Source organism: Nelusetta ayraudi, unplaced genomic scaffold (assembly GCF_046127955.1).
Source record: "Nelusetta ayraudi isolate G7.1 ecotype Tasmania unplaced genomic scaffold, CSIRO-AGI_Nayr_v1 ptg000002l, whole genome shotgun sequence".
In the NCBI taxonomy this organism is placed as follows: Eukaryota; Metazoa; Chordata; class Actinopteri; order Tetraodontiformes; family Monacanthidae; genus Nelusetta; species Nelusetta ayraudi.
Genome location: NW_027466052.1, coordinates 12410762 through 12427874, shown reverse-complemented (window position 1 = coordinate 12427874; position 17113 = coordinate 12410762). Strand labels below are relative to the sequence as shown.

Here is a 17113-nt window from a genome sequence, read left to right as displayed (position 1 = left end):
GGCTGCAAGAACGATCTCATTAATAATCAACTTCAACTGCAACTTCAGCAGCTAAAATGAAGCGACACGCTTTGAATCTTTTGCAAAGAAGTCATTGATCGAGAATGTGACACTGTTGATAATCATGAACCACTGAGCACACGTCATTGTAAAGTTGATGTTTATTTGTCTTTTAAAACCAGGAGTCATTGCGCTCTGTACATTTTGTTAGTCCCGTAACGGAGGACGGCATTTCCAAAGTGCCCTCCCATTATAGCAGCAAGCATGAATATTCTTTTTTTTTTTTCTTTTTCCTATTCGGGGTTTGTAGCTCATTCATTTGGCCTTCTTAAGAGAGAACTGCACTGTAAACATGGACATTGAGAGGAAAGAAAAAAATCCTGATATAGAATATAGAAAGGCCAAAGAGTTCAACATCATCTTCTGATTGATTAAAAAAAACAACCAACGACAACAAGAAGAAGAAAAAACCAACAGGCAGGCATTAAACTGACAGCAGAACACACATGGAACCATCGTGGGGCAGGTGCAGTGGGCCACGACCCGCAGTGCCGACCTCGTCCTCGGTCAGAGAACTGCTGGAACTGCTGGAGTCTCCGGCCAGCTGCAGTCTGTCGGACCGCGGTGCTCCTTCTATCAATCCAAATAGTCTGAGAGAAGGGGAAGGTGTTTGGGGTCGGCGGTCCCGTGGTGGGTCTGTGGATGGTTCGGGACCGGGGGTGGGGTTTGTCGGATCGAGGCTCTTGAGCCCCAGGGTTGGATTGCCTGAGAAGGTCAACGCTTGACGCTGAAGTCTGTTTAAAATCAAAGTTGCATTCTGCATAGTTTCACTGACGAGCGGAATCGTTTCCCTCGGAAAAACCCATCACACGTGTTGCATAGAGGTTTGACGTACTGCCAAAAGAAACCACAGAGGGTACGAGCGGAACCCAGATCCAAACCGAAACCCCACCCACCCCCTCGGCCCGGCTGGCGGTCACGGAGGTGGACGGAGTGCGGCTGACGACGAACCTTCACAGCCGCTCTTTTCACGCCGCAAATGGTTTGCGACAGGACGAGCGAAGTCCGAGAGGAGCCGGTGGTTCTCCGAGCGTTTAGACAGTGACGTGTTTTATCGCCACTGTACAAAGTACATCACCAGCGGAGGATCTCCAGTGAAGCAGCCTGGATGTGAAGGTGTACAAACTGTCATTCAAAGCAACGCTAAGAATTTCATTTACTTTGAAATGATAGTTTCAAACCCAGTGGGGTCGTGGGGGTTCGGGTGCGGGTGGGTGGGCGTGCGCTCCTGCCACTGATGCAGTCTGTGTGGCGGTCCTGGTCTAGGACTACAGTATTTAACTGTGGTTGCCTGCCCAGCACCCTCAAGTGGGGAACACACACCTTGTATTATGGCAACACTCACCAACATCAGCATCTCTTTTCTTGCTGGAAGAAAAGGAGGAAGAGAAGAAGACAGAGTAGTCGGGTCGGCGACTGGGCAGGCAACCACACCTTGTAGTTTGACGCCAGGCCAGCTGGGGGCACTGCGTCAGTGGCAGGGGTGCAATTCTTCTAGTTGGAAAAACTAAAATATATATATATTTTAAAATATTTTTTTCTTAAGATGGTAAAACTGCTTTACCTTTAACAGATTCAACTAATAATTGCCTTCTTCCTTGACAGCCATTTTTAACCAGAGGACCGGAGGATCAAAGTGAGAAACGTTTACATAGCAGCCTGCAAAACCAAGTGTGCTTCTAGTGGGAATTGACATCCTGGTCAAAAAGGTCAGGGTCGGGGTTTGGTTTAAAAAAACCCTCAACACTGTTTCCTGCTGCTGGAAACTGGGTTGCTGGGTGTTTCCTTGTGTGAGGCTTGAAACCACGAGTCCAGACCCAGTGAGAAGCTCTCCAACTGACTGACCAGAGAGCAGCTGCACTGAAGGTTTGGTAAGACACCTCAGGGAAGGAAGCTGCGCGTCGTGATATTCACACCCCAATTCAGGTAAACTCTGGACTACACCGCCTAATGCAAGAACCCTGGTTCAAGTCCTAAATTCTAAAAGACACCACGATCACATCCCGGTGACTTCATCACAAATCCACTCATGTTGGATGTCGACGGAAAATGCACAAAAAGCATCGGCTGTCTGGATATCTAGAAGTGTCACCCTCACAGGTGATAAATTCAATCACGGATACCCAAACATGCCCTCTTATTTATTAAATAATACGACGGGTACAAATGAACCTGACATTTTTCACAAGAAAAATATTCATATTGCATAACTATATGCCGGAACGAGGTGAGGTGATGAAGACAGTCCGATGAAGGTCTCCCTCCCTGTTTGGGCTGTAGGCGTTATAAAAAAAATTAGCCCCAGTGCTCAGCAGTGGATTGACCAATAAATAGTTTTCTTTTATCAGTTCTTGTAACATAGGATGTCAAATGAAAAATACAAACACGCACGGAATATTAATGAAGCGCATGACTGATGAGTAAGTGATTATCTGATCACCTGGAAAAACAAAACAAAACAAAACAAAACAAAAAATAATAATAATAATGATAATAGCCCACTTTTATATGTTGCCATTTTCTTTCAGAGTTACAAAAAAAAATACGTAATTTTGGGCAGAATTCAAGTAACATGGAATAAAGTAACATTACGAACTGCTTCACTTACGAGAACATTTTAGCACAATATTCCTGAATCTGAAGAGCCAGAAAAATAAGAGGTAACTAATGTATTGTACAGTACATTAACAGCAGCACAGACTAGTGTTTCTGATGAGCCAAAGAAAAGCCCTGTAACACAAAGTACAAAAAAGAAATAAAATAAAAAAATGACATTGGCAAAATGAAGTTAATGCGTTACAATGGAATGAAAAAAATATTGGCAACGATTCCGAGAACGGAACGGAGCGAAGAGCTCCGCGAACTCGGAGACGCGAGGAGGAATGTTTTCTTCTTCGCTCGGGCTGCGTTGGAGAGGACAAATCTTTCAGCTTCATAATGAAATCAGTTGTTGTGTGAGTGTTTGTGTCCTGTCAAAGTGTCTGAGCGATAAAGATGAAGCATGAGACGAAAAAGAAACAGGAAAAACACCCGAGTCCTCTGTGTGGGAGTGTACAGCACGTGTGGGTGGAGCTTTGGAAGCCTGGTGTTGGAACGCAGTAAGCCACGAGACGGAGGGCGACACCACGGCCCCGGCTGAGGTAGTAGTTTGACTGAAGGGGAATCTTAATCAGCGGCCACTCGGCCCCCGACCTCGGAGCGGAGGCGTGAGGCCGAGCGGACCGGAGGGTAGGGGGAGGGGGGGGCTAGTGAGCTACGGATACGACGTCCCCACTCGACTGTCACTGAATGTGCAAGAAAAAAAAAAAGACAAGAAAATGATCCTCAAACCATCGTCCTGACGAGAAGGATGAACTGCTGCAGGAGCGACACGCTGCAGGGTGGGGTCGGGTCAGGTGGGGTCAGGGTGGGGTCAGGTCGGGTGGGGTCGGGGTGGGGTGGGTGGGTCCAGCAGCCTGCACGCACCAACAGATGAATCTCTTTACAACATGCATCAACGTCGTCATCCGAGCACGGTGAAACATTCTCAACCCTGTTCGCAAGGTTTTTTGTTTTTTTTTGTACTACACTGTAATAAATTAGAAACTGAAGTCACTTTTTTTCGTTTTTTTTTTTTTTTTTAACAAAGCAGTCTGGAATACTGGCGTCCACCCTCTGCTGCCCCCTAGTGGTCCGGCCTAGGGCAGCTTCATGAAGAGGCCGTTGTCGATGGCGGGGACGGGCATGGGGCAGGGGAACTGGAAGAGGCTCATGTCGGCGGTGAGCGCCGCCATGGCGGCCGGGTCGTGCTCGATCTGCGTGCGCAGCGCCGGGTCGATCTTCTCCAGCCGCCGCTTGACCCGCTTGGCCTCGCGCTCGCGCACCAGCCGCGCCTGCCGCTTGTCCGGCGTCTCGCTGGCGCGCTTGGCGCGCATGGCCTCGCGGTCGCGCTGCAGCCGGCGCGCCCGCTGGTCGTCCGACTCCTGCATTCGCTGCATGCGCTTGGCCTCGCGGTCGCGCAGCCGCCGCAGCTCGCGCTCGTCCTCCGTCTCGCACGCCCGCTTGTTCTTCTTGGCCGTGCGCTCGCGCTCCAGCCGATGCAGCCGCGCCTCCAGCGGCTCGTTCTTGCGCCGCAGCGCCCACTTGCGCGACGGCGACTGGGCGTCGGCCAGCTGCTGGTAGGCCACGCAGGCGTTGCACACCAGCAGCACGCCGGCCGGGTGCACCGGCGCCGGGCCCAGGATGTCGGGGATGGGCGGAAGGCCGGAGGAGGAAGCGCTCAGGGCGTCCGGGATGGACGCCAGGCCCTCGGAGAGGAGGCCGTCGGGCAGGGAGGGGTAGGAGGGCCCCTGGGCGGCGCCCGGGCAGGGTCCGTGGCCGTGCGGGTGCGGGTGGGGGTGGGGGTGGCTGTGGGCGTGGCTGTGGAGGTGGGCGTGGCCGGGGATGTGGCTCGGTCCCTGGTGGCAGGTGCGACTGGACTGGCACAGGGTGGGGTTGATGTCGGGAGCCTCGCAGGGGTGGGGACCCTGGCAGGAGCTGGGGCTGGGGCCCGACCCGTGGCAGGGACCCGGGCCCGGGCCGGGGCTGGTCATGGGACTGCTGGACAGCGAGCAGGGGCCCCTCCCCGCAGCCACGTCCATCCTGGCCAAGTCCAGGACGTCTTTGAGCTTCTCCCTGTGGGGCAGAGACAGCAAGTGTGTGTGTGTGTGTGTGTGTGTGTGTGTGTGTGTGTGTGTGTGTGTGTGTGTGTGTGTGTGTTAGTGCTGTAGACCAAGACATCATCAAGACCAGAGTTGCTTCTAAATCAAACAGCTTTTTCCCGATTCTGATCTAAATTGTGCGGCTTTGCAATTGTGGAAAACGGCACAAGAAACATCGGTTTGCTTTTTTTAGTCTTTACAAGCGCTTTCTTCAACGACACATTTTGACCTCGTTTGTATGCATTACATTATGTTGTCGATATTATTGTGTTTCAAAGTAGGGGCTGTTGCTGAGCAACGTACAAATTCAAATGGTCACATGACATGGAGTAAAAACGTTCATTCTGTCTTGGTTGATTCTCTTGAAGAAGGCAACATCTTTACGTGTTCCATTTGTCCGAACAAAAGAAATCAAGAGAGAATTGGTCACATGACAGTTATCGTCAAGAACTGCTTCCTGTCTTGGAGAATCTCTGCCGAATCCGGAACCTCATTGTTTATCATGTCAGAATTAGCTTGATTTTTTTTAAAACCTTTTTTTAAATAAACAAATACAAAACTGTGTGAGCCACTAATAAATTGAACTACACCACCAGTCAAAAGTTTGGACACGCCTTCTCATGCAATGTTTTCAGAAACGTATTTACAACTTTCTACACTGCAGACAGATACCGAAGACATCAAAGCAACATATATGTAATCATGCAGCACCTTAAATAACTAAATACGCTTTTCATGCTATTTTGAAGAATTTAAATGTAAAACGTGTTTGAGTTATTTCACACTTTCACTGTTTCCTCCATGATTCCACCTGTGTTCATACGCGGTTTCGATGCCTTCAGTGAGAAACTGCAATGTCAACAGTCATGAGAACGAAAGGGAAAGACATTGAATTCATAGGCTGTGTCCAAACTCGTGACTGCCAGCGCGGTCTCTTGCGGCCGCGGAGCCCCGACCTGTTGAAGTTGTTGGTGTCGGTGAAGCGGGTGCCGCAGACGGCGCAGTTGGAGAGCCGGTCCTCGGAGTGGATGAGAAGGTGCCGTCCCAGCGAGCCGGGGGAGCTGAGGGCCCGCCCACACACCGGGCACACGTAGCTCTTGCTGCTGCTCATCATGGCGGTGTGCTGTGGGACGCAGCCGAGCGTGAGAGAGCAGTGTGTCAACGCACAACAAGGCAGGCCAGGCCCGCTCTGGGCTTCTAGTCAAAACTCGAAGAAGCCGCGCACACGGGAAGCTGGGAAGAGGAGGCTACGGAACGGAATATAGTTCAAGAAGAAGGGAGGCTTTGGAGAACAAAAGCGAAAGAAAAAAAGGAGAGTGTGGTCGGTTGTGTCTGGAGCCCGTCGCACTCGCGTGCTCTCACCTGGTAAACATGGGAAATGAGCTTCTCGGGGCTGCTGAAATCAAGCGTACACAGAGGACACACGAAGCGGCCGCCGTGATCCGCCCCTTCTTCGCTCTCCTGGGGAGAATTAGGCAGCGTTAAAATCAATGAGAAAAAACACACACACACACACACACACACACACACACACACACACACACACACACACACACACACACACACACACACACACACACACACACACACACACTTCGGGTCACCGCGTCTTTTTCGGACAAACGCGCGCGCGAGAGCTCTCGGGTTCCCCCGATGTCTCCGCCCCCTCTGTCTGTCGGAGGGATTCCTGAGAGGGCGTTTTGTGTCGGTGAGGTGAGTGGAAGAGGTGAATCCAAGTGAGTCACTCACTGGTGACACGCGTACACACACACACACACACACGTGTGACTCATGAACGGAGCTCCAGTGCAGAAGGTCGACGTACACGCGAACACGTTGGCTGGGACCGGGAGCCCAGTTGCTCGAGGCCGAGCGCAGCCTCTCAGCTGCTGCTGCTGCTGCTGCTGCAACTCCACCTGCACACCACTCTGTTCCATCATTTCAGTTGCACCCGTCAGCAGGTCGGAAAGGTTCCAGAACAGGCACGGGCAAACTATGGCCCGCGGGCCATATACGGCCCATTAAGCTTTCTAATCCGGCCCGCCCAATTTAGAATTATATTAATAAACCTTATTAATGTTTCAGTTTCCCTGCGTTCTCACGTTTTAAGGAGGGAATTTAATATACTAAAAAAGAAATTGACTAACACATCTATCTATCATCTATCTATCTATCTATCTACTACACTTTTATTGTACTGCGAGTATATACTTTTATTAATACACTTATTGGCAGCATATTAGGCATTTATCAATATAAAAATCATAAATCAGGCCAAATTTTACACACTGGTAAAAACTGTAATATCCGATTGCAAATCTTCTCTTTTAAAGCGGGCATCAAAGTGGTAGAGATATTTGTCGGTAACTACATACTTACTAGGTATGTTAACAATTAATCGATTATTGATTAACTGTCGATTCAGAATTTAATTGAATTAATTGAACATTTTTTACATGGGTAGTAGTTAATATCATTATGACAGTGTAGTGACAGGAAAGAGCAACTCATCAATAATTTGCATCCCTAATACTTGCATCATATAGCATCATAGTCTGTTGTATTACCTGCAGTGTTGCACTAAAAATAAGAATGGCACTGCTGTGGCGTTAAGGAGACGAACGACCGCGATGACCGACGTCTTCACGTTTCCCTCGGGGGACGCCGGCGCCCGAAACCTCTCACCTCTTTGACTCCGCCTCCTCGTAGGCAGCAGTGTGACCTCTTGGTGCTCATGTGGTCGTCGGCGGAGGCGTTTGAGGACGAGTCTTCGCCGTGGTGGTCGGGGTCGCTATCGCTGTCTTCTATGGAGGCAAACACAGCCCTATCAATACAGACAGACAGACAACAGAGCACAGAGCAGGGCTTACTCTCACTAACAGCCCTCAGTCCCGGGACGTCCCACACAGTCTCCTCCTCCTCCTCCTCCTCCACCTCCACCTCCTGCTGCTCCGTCCCGGCGCTCCAGCCTGTACCTGAGATGCTATCCTGCTCCTGGACTTCCTGCGAGTTGTTGCTGCAGCATTCGCTGTCCTCTGTGAACTCATCCCTGCCGTCCATGTTAATGGTGTGGTGAAGCGGCGGGATGCCTGGAGTGTGGAAGGGCCCTGGAGACACAGGAGGGACAAGCAGCAGGCGCTCAGTCTCGAGGGGCGACACGGTTCAGAGGCCAGCGGCTTCCACTCGCCGGCATTTGAGTCTTCGTTTGATCCAACGAGCTCAGCTCAGCTCTGGAGGTGCGGAGGTTTCCATGCAGGAGACGTACGACGCGAACAATGTGAAGAACACGTCTGACTTCATCATTTTGATTGACAGATTTTTTTTTTTTTTTTTACACATCCATTGCATTGGGTTAACTGTATAAGTGTTCCATCACCATGGCAACGTCAAAACTGCATTTCCTTCTCACGGCAAACCGCAAGAACTTATGAATTTTTTTAAACAAGAATACATGCACCTGCACACTAATCACACTGGGAGGTGGGGGGGGTGTCACAATACGAACCCGTGCAAGTCCACTGCTGCCAGCTAGTTTTTTTTTTTTTTTTTTTAAGAGGGCCCTATTATGGCCATTTTCAGGTTAATAAATTAATTTTGGAAGTCCACTTACTCGCAAAAGAAGCAGTTCTCTCACTCAGCCTGAAGAGGCTGTTTTGAGACACACGCACACACGCGCACGCATGCACACACGCGACAACATCTTGGAACGGCCCACTCCCTTGCGATTGGCCAGCTGCTGCTAGTTAGCGTGGAAAAAGCCTACTAGCACTCACGCAGCAACGCCTCGTCCACATTTTTTTTATTTTAAAAAGCGTCTGCAGAGGCGTTACTACGACAATCAGCTGGGCTCGTGACGCAGAGTCGAGCGACCTCCACCAAAAGAGCAGCAGCACGGAAACGAGCCCTTCTACAAAAAAAAAAAAAAAAAAAGGTGCAAGTGGTGATTTTCCGTAGTCGGTGCAACGCGAAAAAGACTCCAAGTCACTTTAACTGTGTGACAAGCTGTGTGACAAGACAGCGTTCTGGACATTTTTCCTGGACTCAATGGCAAATAGTGCACTCATGGCTTAGAAAACCTTGCTTACCCATCTGCCTCTGCACAATTTGACTGTCTTTTGCACATCTCCTTTGGTTAATTGTTGCACACAGATTCTCAATTTGGGATCAATGAAGTACATCTATCTATCTATCTATCTATCTATCTTTCATTGCACTGCAAGTATATTCTTTAATGATAAATTTAAAAAAAATGTAATGCATGTCATGCAAAGACTGATCAAAGAGCCGAAAAAGTCAGTTTTTCACAATAAGGCCTCCATTTCAAACATAAAGTATAACTGAATTGAATTGACACGGAGAAACAGAGCCTGTGGGCTGCCTGGGCCGCTCTCTGACAGCGATGGGAAATAATGAGCAGGGCCTCGTGCCGCGGCAGCGCGTCCGACTCACTGACATATGTGTGCACACATTAACGTCATTTGCATCACAACCCCCCACTTCATATTCAGCCGCGGACGCGTTTGCTAGCTGCGCCGCTCCACAGCCGGGCTGCAGTCCCACGGGTGGGGGGTGGGGGTGACGTGCGATAGGAGGGGGGCGTGGGGGTAGCAGCAGCAGCCTGCTGCACTCTCCTCCTCCTCCTCCTCCTCCTCCTCCTCCAGCTGACTGACTTGCTGCTCAGTGTGTTTCTTTCGCTCTCTCTCTCTCTCTCTCTCTCGCTCTCTCAGTACCACCCACACAGTGAACAGCCTGGCTCGCCCTCCTGTCCTCGCCGCTCGTGTGCAACTTCCTCGTCCACGCCGCCAGGCAGCTCTTGATGGGGGAGGACCAGGCCTCCATATGCGGCACATTTCCAGTCCTGCCGGCCGCCGCCGCCGCCGCCGCTTATTAGGGACTGAGACCCGGCGATCGGACAACTCAGTCTATCGCCAGGGTGAAGAGCCGATTGGATTTAGGGGTTGGAAATATATAAGCTTTGCTTCGTCCATCCCTCAAAACATGTTTGGTGTTTTTAGTGTTTGTTGTTGTTGTTGTGCATGTTCGCTATATGGTTATATGGTGTCCTGTGGATTTTCTTGTTATGTTGTACGTGTGATATGATTTTATTTGGTTTGAAATAAATATTCTGTAATGTAATATAATCTAATATAATGTTGTATGTTTCTTATTATTATTTGGCTTTGAACCCTAATTTGCACCCCCTGGAAACGCTTCAATCCTAACCAGATTTTTCACACAGGTCAGCTGCAAAAAAACTGAAATCTGAAGAAGAAATGAAAACTCTAGCTCCTCCAGAACGCCACCTCTCTAGGAAGGTCGTAGAGACGTGACGAAAACCCACGCGTTCCGCATATCAAAAACTTGTTTTCGTAAATTCTGACCTTTGAAACACAACAAACCAGAATTGAGCCATATTCACTTGTTTGAAAATGTGTAAAAGCGCAAAAGTCAAAAACCGTAAGTATTAAGGACTTGAAAATCTACTACAACCCAGACAAGATCTTGATCATTAAATACTATTTCAACTGTTTTCACTTTATGGCCTTTAAAAGTCGCAATACACTCAACATCCCCCTGGAAACACCATCGAACTGAAACGTCCCTTGGCAGGCCTCGGCCACGGTGGGCTCAGTCCCTTGAACGCTGCTTGCAGCTTTAATTGTTGGAGTGTTTCGTCGGTCGCACTTGTCCCGACACGTTCATCGCTCTGAGGACAGGTCGGTTTGGCCTGAACTGTCCGGTTGTTCCTTCCTCAGCTAGCTCCGACTGCAGAGCGCGGCCCGGTAGCAGGTGGACGACCCTGTCAGGCGTCACTCTGTCACTGGCGAGAAGTTGACGTTCGAGTGTCGAGGGTCCGGCGCTCGGCCGCTCGCCAGCCCTACCACTGAGGGTTTGTATGAAGACGTCTTATATGAAGACGAGTTTCTCTGAAAACGGTAAAATATTTTGTCGTTTTCGGGCTTGCGTTTACACGAAATCGCCGTTTTGCGAACATTTTCTGAAACACTCCCCTGGGTGTATAAATTGGAAACCGCCGCCTTGTCCGGCTTCATATAAACACAGAGACCACAACAGGCCTGGCATAGGTACTACATCGTTTTCAGTCAGTCCAGAGTCTCCATGTGAAGACAGCTTCGTGTAAAGGCGTTTTTTTTTTTCGAGAGCGTTTCCGAAAATTGACGTTTTTTTATTAAAAAAAGCCGTCTCTGTGTAAACGGGTCCTGCAACCGGCTCTCAATGCTGAACCCTCAACTCCTCCGGCAAGAAGCCTGTGATTGATGTGCGAGGGGCTCCCATCCCCCCGCTGCTGGGGCTCTGTCTGTCTGTACATCTGTCTCTCATGCCCCCCCCCCACCATCCCCAGCCCTCACCCCACCCCTCCTCTGCCTTCCTCCCAGTCTCTGCCACTGTGATGTTATCTCCAGCGAGTCTGTGTGTCTGTCTGTCTGTCTGTGTGTCTGTAGGCAGGAGGTGACGCAGTGTCTGACTGGATCCAGACAAAGAGACAAAACTCATCAGCCAAACAGACACACAGAAGGGGGAAAAAGACAGGGGGGGAGGAGGGGAGGGGAGGGGGTGAAGGGTTGCGGGATGGGACGGGAGGGGAGGGGAGGGTGGGGAGGGGTGGGGGTCGCCCCAAAACAAAACAGACAAAAGACAGAATGCCAAAACTCGACTCGGACCCGCAGCGACAGGGGTCCTGTTGAATTCAGAGCACCCTCCTTTCTAGACACCGTCCCCTCCAGCACACACACACACACACACACACACACACACACACACACACACACACACACACACACACACACACACACACACACACACACACACACACACACACACACACACACACACACAGCACGTCTGAATCCGGAGGAAGTGCCAGGGCCCACACACGCCCACAACAGGACGGAGCCGCCAGGCGTCTGGTCACTTCTCACTCTTCTAAACTGCATGAATAATGGGGGCCATTAGCGGCACCTGAATATCCACCCGCACGCTGCAAATTCTAATATTTACACGTCTGATAGGCAAACAAAGACAAAAATCTAGCACCAATGAAAAGACAGTGACACGTCAATCTAATCTTGCTGCGAACTCGCCGCAACTCCGCCAGTAGAGGGAGGAAGGAAGGCAGCGAGTGGCGTCCAGCTGCATGACCGCAGTGATAGCAAACTGTCAACTCTGGTTCACTCCGGTCAGACAACTCTCAACTAAAAGAGAGGTTTTCCCAAATAGCCAGGTTGCAAAGTGGCTGCTTCTCCGCCCGATGATGTCATTTTAGAAAGTGTTTTCTTTCCTCGTCCAAAGATCTTGTGGCGGTGGAGTGATTGGGATTTCTGAGAGGAGACCAAGGCTGCGTTCAGACTGCAGGCGAATCTGATTCAAATCAGATTCCTTCTCAAATACAATTTTTTTAGGCTGACTGTCCACACTGTTTTTTAGCAAGTGTCCAAATGGGATCTGGCTCGGTTCAGACTGGGCCACATTACTGACCCATCCGACAGGTTTCTGCAGCAACGACATGGGAGCCGAGGCGTCGTCCAGCGCGTCTAGTGTGTGACGTCATAATTGCGAGATCGGCAAAAACTAAATGGATTTGTGAGTCCAATGAGTTTCCTCCTCTGTCCAGGGGCTGCTGTGTTCAACTTCTTAAGGTGGCTTCAATCCATTTTGCAAAAATTGGATGTCATTCATGTGTTTTGTGACCGTTCAGACTACAAAATAGTCATCCGGTTTCAATCTGGATGTGCTAAGCTCTGAATGCGGCTCAAGTGTGGATCCAAAACTTCAGAATAACCTTTTTAACTGTTGACGACTTAGGCAACGCAATACATGGAACTTCTTGTGGAAGCTGCTACATCGTGCACTGGCGGGCCACTTCCTACTAACGTGTGCAAAGACAAAATAAGTGTTTCACTGTGTTGTTGCAGTTAGCCAAATATGCATTTTTATTCAAAACATATAAACTAGCACCTCGCGTGAGGGTGAAAACTTTTTTTTTTATGTATTTATGTTTTTAATTGACATTTTTCCATGGCCACACCTTTTACTTCTATTCCACTCAGGGTTTGTGGAAACAGCTCCGCTGCCACGTGCATCTAATTCTATTTCCTGCCATCAATGAGAACAAGCGCTTCTTTCCTCCATTGGCACTTCCCCCTCAAATTAACCTGATTAACCTGCAGTTCTTCCTGGCGCATGTGTTCATCAAACCCAAAGTGAAGACGAAAAAAGCGAGACAGACAGACAGTGCCGTCATTGTCTGGGAGTGTGTGTGTGTGTGTGTGTGTGTGTGTGTGTCTCAGACTGTCTGCTCTGTCAGTCAGTCAGTCAGTCAGTCAGTCTGTGTCTCAGCCCCTGACCCTCTCAGGGGGAACGGCTCCGCGTGCGAGGCTCACTAGAACAGACAGGTGGAACCGTGAATCCAGAGACCCTCAGTCACGAGATTCTGCTCTTCAGTCTGACGAACGTTGTGAGTTTTTTTTGTTATTTGTGGGTTTTTTTTTTTTCTTCACACGACGTGCGCGGACGTGGCCCCGTGCCATAACGTGACGCTGGACTAAATCCCCTGCCGAGGAGTTTTCAGCTTCCACTCTTCCACTTTCGTGGAAGTGTTACGGAGCGGCAAATGAGCTCATTAGCACACGGGGATTACGGCAGTGGCAAGTGCGAGATGTATTTCAACAGCAGTTTAAACACACTATGTTTAGAAAGGAGAGCCAAGGCAGAACAGAACTCTGGGAGATTACGCTCTCTGTGGCCTGGGGTGTGTTGGGCCACAAGGAGAGCAACACAAATGATTTATTCCCACAGGAGACGCGCACAATATTTCCTTATGGCTTCTGTGTTCAGTGGCTGTTAAAGGGAGAAGCATAAAGTGGATACGGCAGTGTGCACAATTGGTACAGATACAATGCTATTTCAATATAATAAAGAATGTGAGAACATTTATCGCAACACTTGTAACATTAATTATGGATGCTAATGTTTTTTTTTTTCATCCATTCCTGTGTTTAGTTACTGGCAAATAATGTTGTTTTTTTTCCTGCTCGGCTAAAAGCAATGACAATAAAATGTGTGGCAATACTGCAACGCTGTCTTGAAAATTATCTGTGATAAAGGCAACAATCAACAACGCAAAGTGGAAAAGCTAGCCGGCGGCTCTCAGAGTAAAAGGTGTCACCCAGGAAAGAATAGAAGCCAAAAGTTTGGAGGAGACACTCACAATGTGTCTCCTAATAATGCAAATCACAAAGCAAGGAGGTAGTCGTGGCAGACAGAACTGGCTGCTGTGTACTTTACGGCACGTGGATGGAGACTTTCTGCTGGTGGTTCTGCCAATGAGAGATGTTGACAATGAGCGCCGCTTCCTGGACTCGGCACCCCTGAATCTAGAGCAGCTCTGTGACACACGCGCATCTGCATCAAGGATCCGCGGAGGCACACGGAAAGATGAATGAAGTGAACGTACGTTGGATGGCTGACTCCGGTACGACCGTCCCACACTGTCTGTGTGCACATCTAGAGTTCAACACAAAACGAGTCAACAGCAAAATGTTCTTAATATTTACCTCAACCCGAATGGCAAAAACTATTTATCGACAAAATATTTTGCGCCGTGTATTTCTTTCAATTGAGATAACACACACACACACACACACACACACACACACACACACACACACACACACACACACACACACACACACAATCCTATTTCGACACTGTGAACGCATCATGAGCCACAGCGTGATCGCAGATGCCGTCGCTGACTGCTGCTGCTGCTGCTGCTGCTACTGGTACTGGTGGTGGTGCTGTCGTACCTGGATACCTCCAGTCAACTTTGAACGGGTTGGTCTGTTTCCTTCTGGACATATTACTGCCCAGTCCCCGGCACCGATCTGGGATCTCCGCTCCCGAGCCAGTCCAGGTGTATTCCCTGCCAGCGCTGGCAGCTCGACGGGCGGAAATAATCACACAACTGATTAAATCCTCGGGGCGAACACCGGCGAACATCCACCCGGGATAAACCGCTCAAAAAAAAAAAAAGAAGAAGAAGAACAAAAAAAGAAGGAGTAGAAGCGCACACGTTCAAAAAGCGGGGAGTCACATTCTTGCGGGGGGGGACGGGAAGCCCTGTCTCCGGCAGCCAGGGAGGGCTGTTTGAAGCGGCGTCCGGGGAGACTCCGAGCAACAACGAGCAGCCCCGAACGGTCCCGAGCAACTCCGATTCCCGTTCCGAGCCGCGGGCGCTCGTGCATTCACTGCAGCGAGACGCGCACGAGCTCAGCTGATCTCGAACGTAAGGAAAAAAAAAAAAAAAAAAAAAAAAAAAGCAGCGAAGCTTTGCCGCCGAACAGGATTATGGGATACGCGGGGACGCTGTGGGGGAGCTCACGCTCAACAACACTCCGTACGATGCGTTCAGGTTGCGTGGAAGAAAACAAACAAACAAACAAAACTATTTGATGTTTTTTAATTTAATAAAGGGGGGGGGGGGAGGTCTTCTGGGTCATACAGGTGGTGTTTTAATTGTTTTTTTATTATAATATTTTAATAAAAATATAATTCATATAAATATAAATCCTCAAAAGCAAATGAAAAAATAGGAAATGGGTGTGGATATTGTCTATTCCCATTCACCGTAGTTTCAAAATACAAAGTAGAATTCCTGTAAATAACGAATATATACAGAGTGGACATGATACAATGCACAGGAGATAAGATTATATTATGTCTAGATCAGAGCTGGGCAAACATTTTGACCAGTGGGGCCACAATGGGTTCTAGAATTTGCCAGAGGAGCAACATGAGGAAAAAATCTATCAAAAGCAGAGTTACAACATAATGTGTCTTTGAAGCCCCACGGTACTTAACTCTTTATCAAAATGACCCTTGAAACGTTGGGGGTCAAAATGGATGAAATACAGTTATTTTATGACTTACTTGCTCATAATATAGCTTCTTTAAATTTGGCGGGCCGGATTAAAAAGCTTGACGTAGTTTGACCACGCCTGGTCTCGATCATACCCATTTTGACACTTTCACTTTAACTTTTTAGCTTCCTGCTAAAACAGAATCAATTTCCAATTACATGTAATGCAGCTAAATTTAAAAAAAAAAAAAAAAAAAAAAAAAGAAAAGAAGAAGAAGAAGAATAAAGAAAAAGTACTTGGATAATAGTCACGAGTTTCCATATTAAAAAGAAAAAATATTTTTATATATTTTAGTAAACCTCTAGATTTAGACCTCCAGCCAAACGCGCTGCAGTCCTGACATCCAGCGCAGAACACCTGCAGTTCTTTCCCTCACATCGCCACCAGGTGGCGGTCTACGCCACCGGAGCGCTAATGTCATAACATTACATGTCGTCGTCATCACTGACTGCCACGAGTAAACCGACCGCAGCACCACATTGGCTTGGGCCAAAAAAATGTATTCTTCCGCCCGGCGAAAAGAAGACGTGCAACCTCAACAAAACAACCCTCTTCTCGTCATGACAATCACCGTGCGCACCAAACACTTGACAGATGGCATCCGCTAGCCCTCGGCTTCAAAGCCGCGCTAAATGCGATCGGTTGCTAACCACAAGAGAACAAGCCTTGACGCGTTTTCATGAGCTAATGTGGTCGGGATGTGAGAGATGAAAGAGACGAATCCCTTGCTAGCCAACACAATTAAATGTCCACTGGTTAAAAAAAAAAAAAAAAAGGAAAAAAGTAATCACCGCGCTGCACGTCTAAACCTCGTTAAAAGGCACGACTCGGGGTCTTACCCATGGTCTCCGGAGGTTACTGGCATATCAAGGAAGGAGTCCTGGGCAAGGGGCAGACGATAAAACGCTCCGGCACGCTAGCGTTACTGTACGCTGGTGGTAAAGTTGAGCTCTTTGAGCGCCAGTCTGCGTCCGCGCTCCGCCGACGAACCTCTGGGAGATGTCAGTGTAACCCTCCGCCTGCGGTAGATGTGCTGAGGCTGGAGCAGCCACCATTTTGCATGTCTAGTGTGTCCCTTCCTCCATTGCTAATAGAGACGATTCCAGCCCTTTTCTGGCATCACTGCGGGTAGTAAGTATATTACGAGACCGGCGCGTCGGCATAAAGCGTGTGAGCGAGTGACACGTCGATCACCGTTCGTGTTTGGGTTGCAACGCTGTAGCCGCGGTACTACTAACATAGGAAGTCGCAGCCCCTCAGTGGAGCCACCGGGGTAGTGGCTGTCAGCAGCTCAGTTAGCCGACTTGCCCAACACGGTTAGCCTAGCTCCGATAGCCACCTGCAGGGCTAGGGACGAGTCCGAGGGGGTTTAATGTAAGTGCTTGTTTACTAAATGAAAGGTGTCGTGACAACAACTCGTGCTAAATGCATGTT

General features: G+C 49.0%; 2 protein-coding genes across 7 annotated transcripts in view; one reads left to right on the top strand and one right to left on the bottom strand.

Annotated features, from left to right (window-relative positions):
- Positions 1-143: 143 nt before the first annotated feature.
- Positions 144-16694, bottom strand: znf821 (zinc finger protein 821). 5 transcript variants are annotated; one of them, XM_076024492.1, is made up of 6 exons: positions 16519-16694; positions 7715-7846; positions 7425-7543; positions 6102-6200; positions 5696-5862; positions 144-4713 (listed from the first exon to the last, which is right to left on the bottom strand). In XM_076024492.1, exons 1-6 carry the CDS (start codon positions 16520-16522, stop codon positions 3738-3740), a joined length of 1497 nt encoding a protein of 498 aa, XP_075880607.1. In that variant the 5' UTR covers positions 16523-16694; the 3' UTR covers positions 144-3737. The 5 variants fall into 5 exon arrangements, with proteins under 5 accessions (XP_075880607.1, XP_075880598.1, XP_075880590.1 ...); XM_076024483.1 differs by lacking the exon at positions 16519-16694 and adding an exon at positions 14567-14804 and having other exon boundaries at positions 6102-6197; XM_076024475.1 differs by lacking the exon at positions 16519-16694 and adding an exon at positions 14567-14804 and having other exon boundaries at positions 7425-7540.
- ap1g1 (adaptor related protein complex 1 subunit gamma 1) overlaps positions 16670-17113 on the top strand; it is a 17210-nt gene continuing 16766 nt past the window's right edge. Inside the window, exon 1 of one of the 2 annotated variants that reach the window (XM_076024445.1) lies at positions 16670-16810. The gene's annotated coding sequence lies outside the window, so the exon portion shown is untranslated. Of the gene's footprint in view, positions 16811-16858; positions 17054-17113 lie in introns of those variants that run through there. The other variant, XM_076024455.1, reaches the window with a different exon arrangement.

Coding starts and splice junctions, on each gene's coding strand:
- znf821 (XM_076024467.1), bottom strand. CDS start 14,759: ATGTTCGCCGGTGTTCGCCCCGAGGATTTAATCAGTTGTGTGATTATT. Junction 7,847..14,566: donor AGTTGACTGGAGGTATCCAG/GTACGACAGCAC, acceptor CTGTGTCTCCAG/GGCCCTTCCACACTCCAGGC. Junction 4,714..5,695: donor GACACCAACAACTTCAACAG/GTCGGGGCTCCG, acceptor TCTGCCCCACAG/GGAGAAGCTCAAAGACGTCC.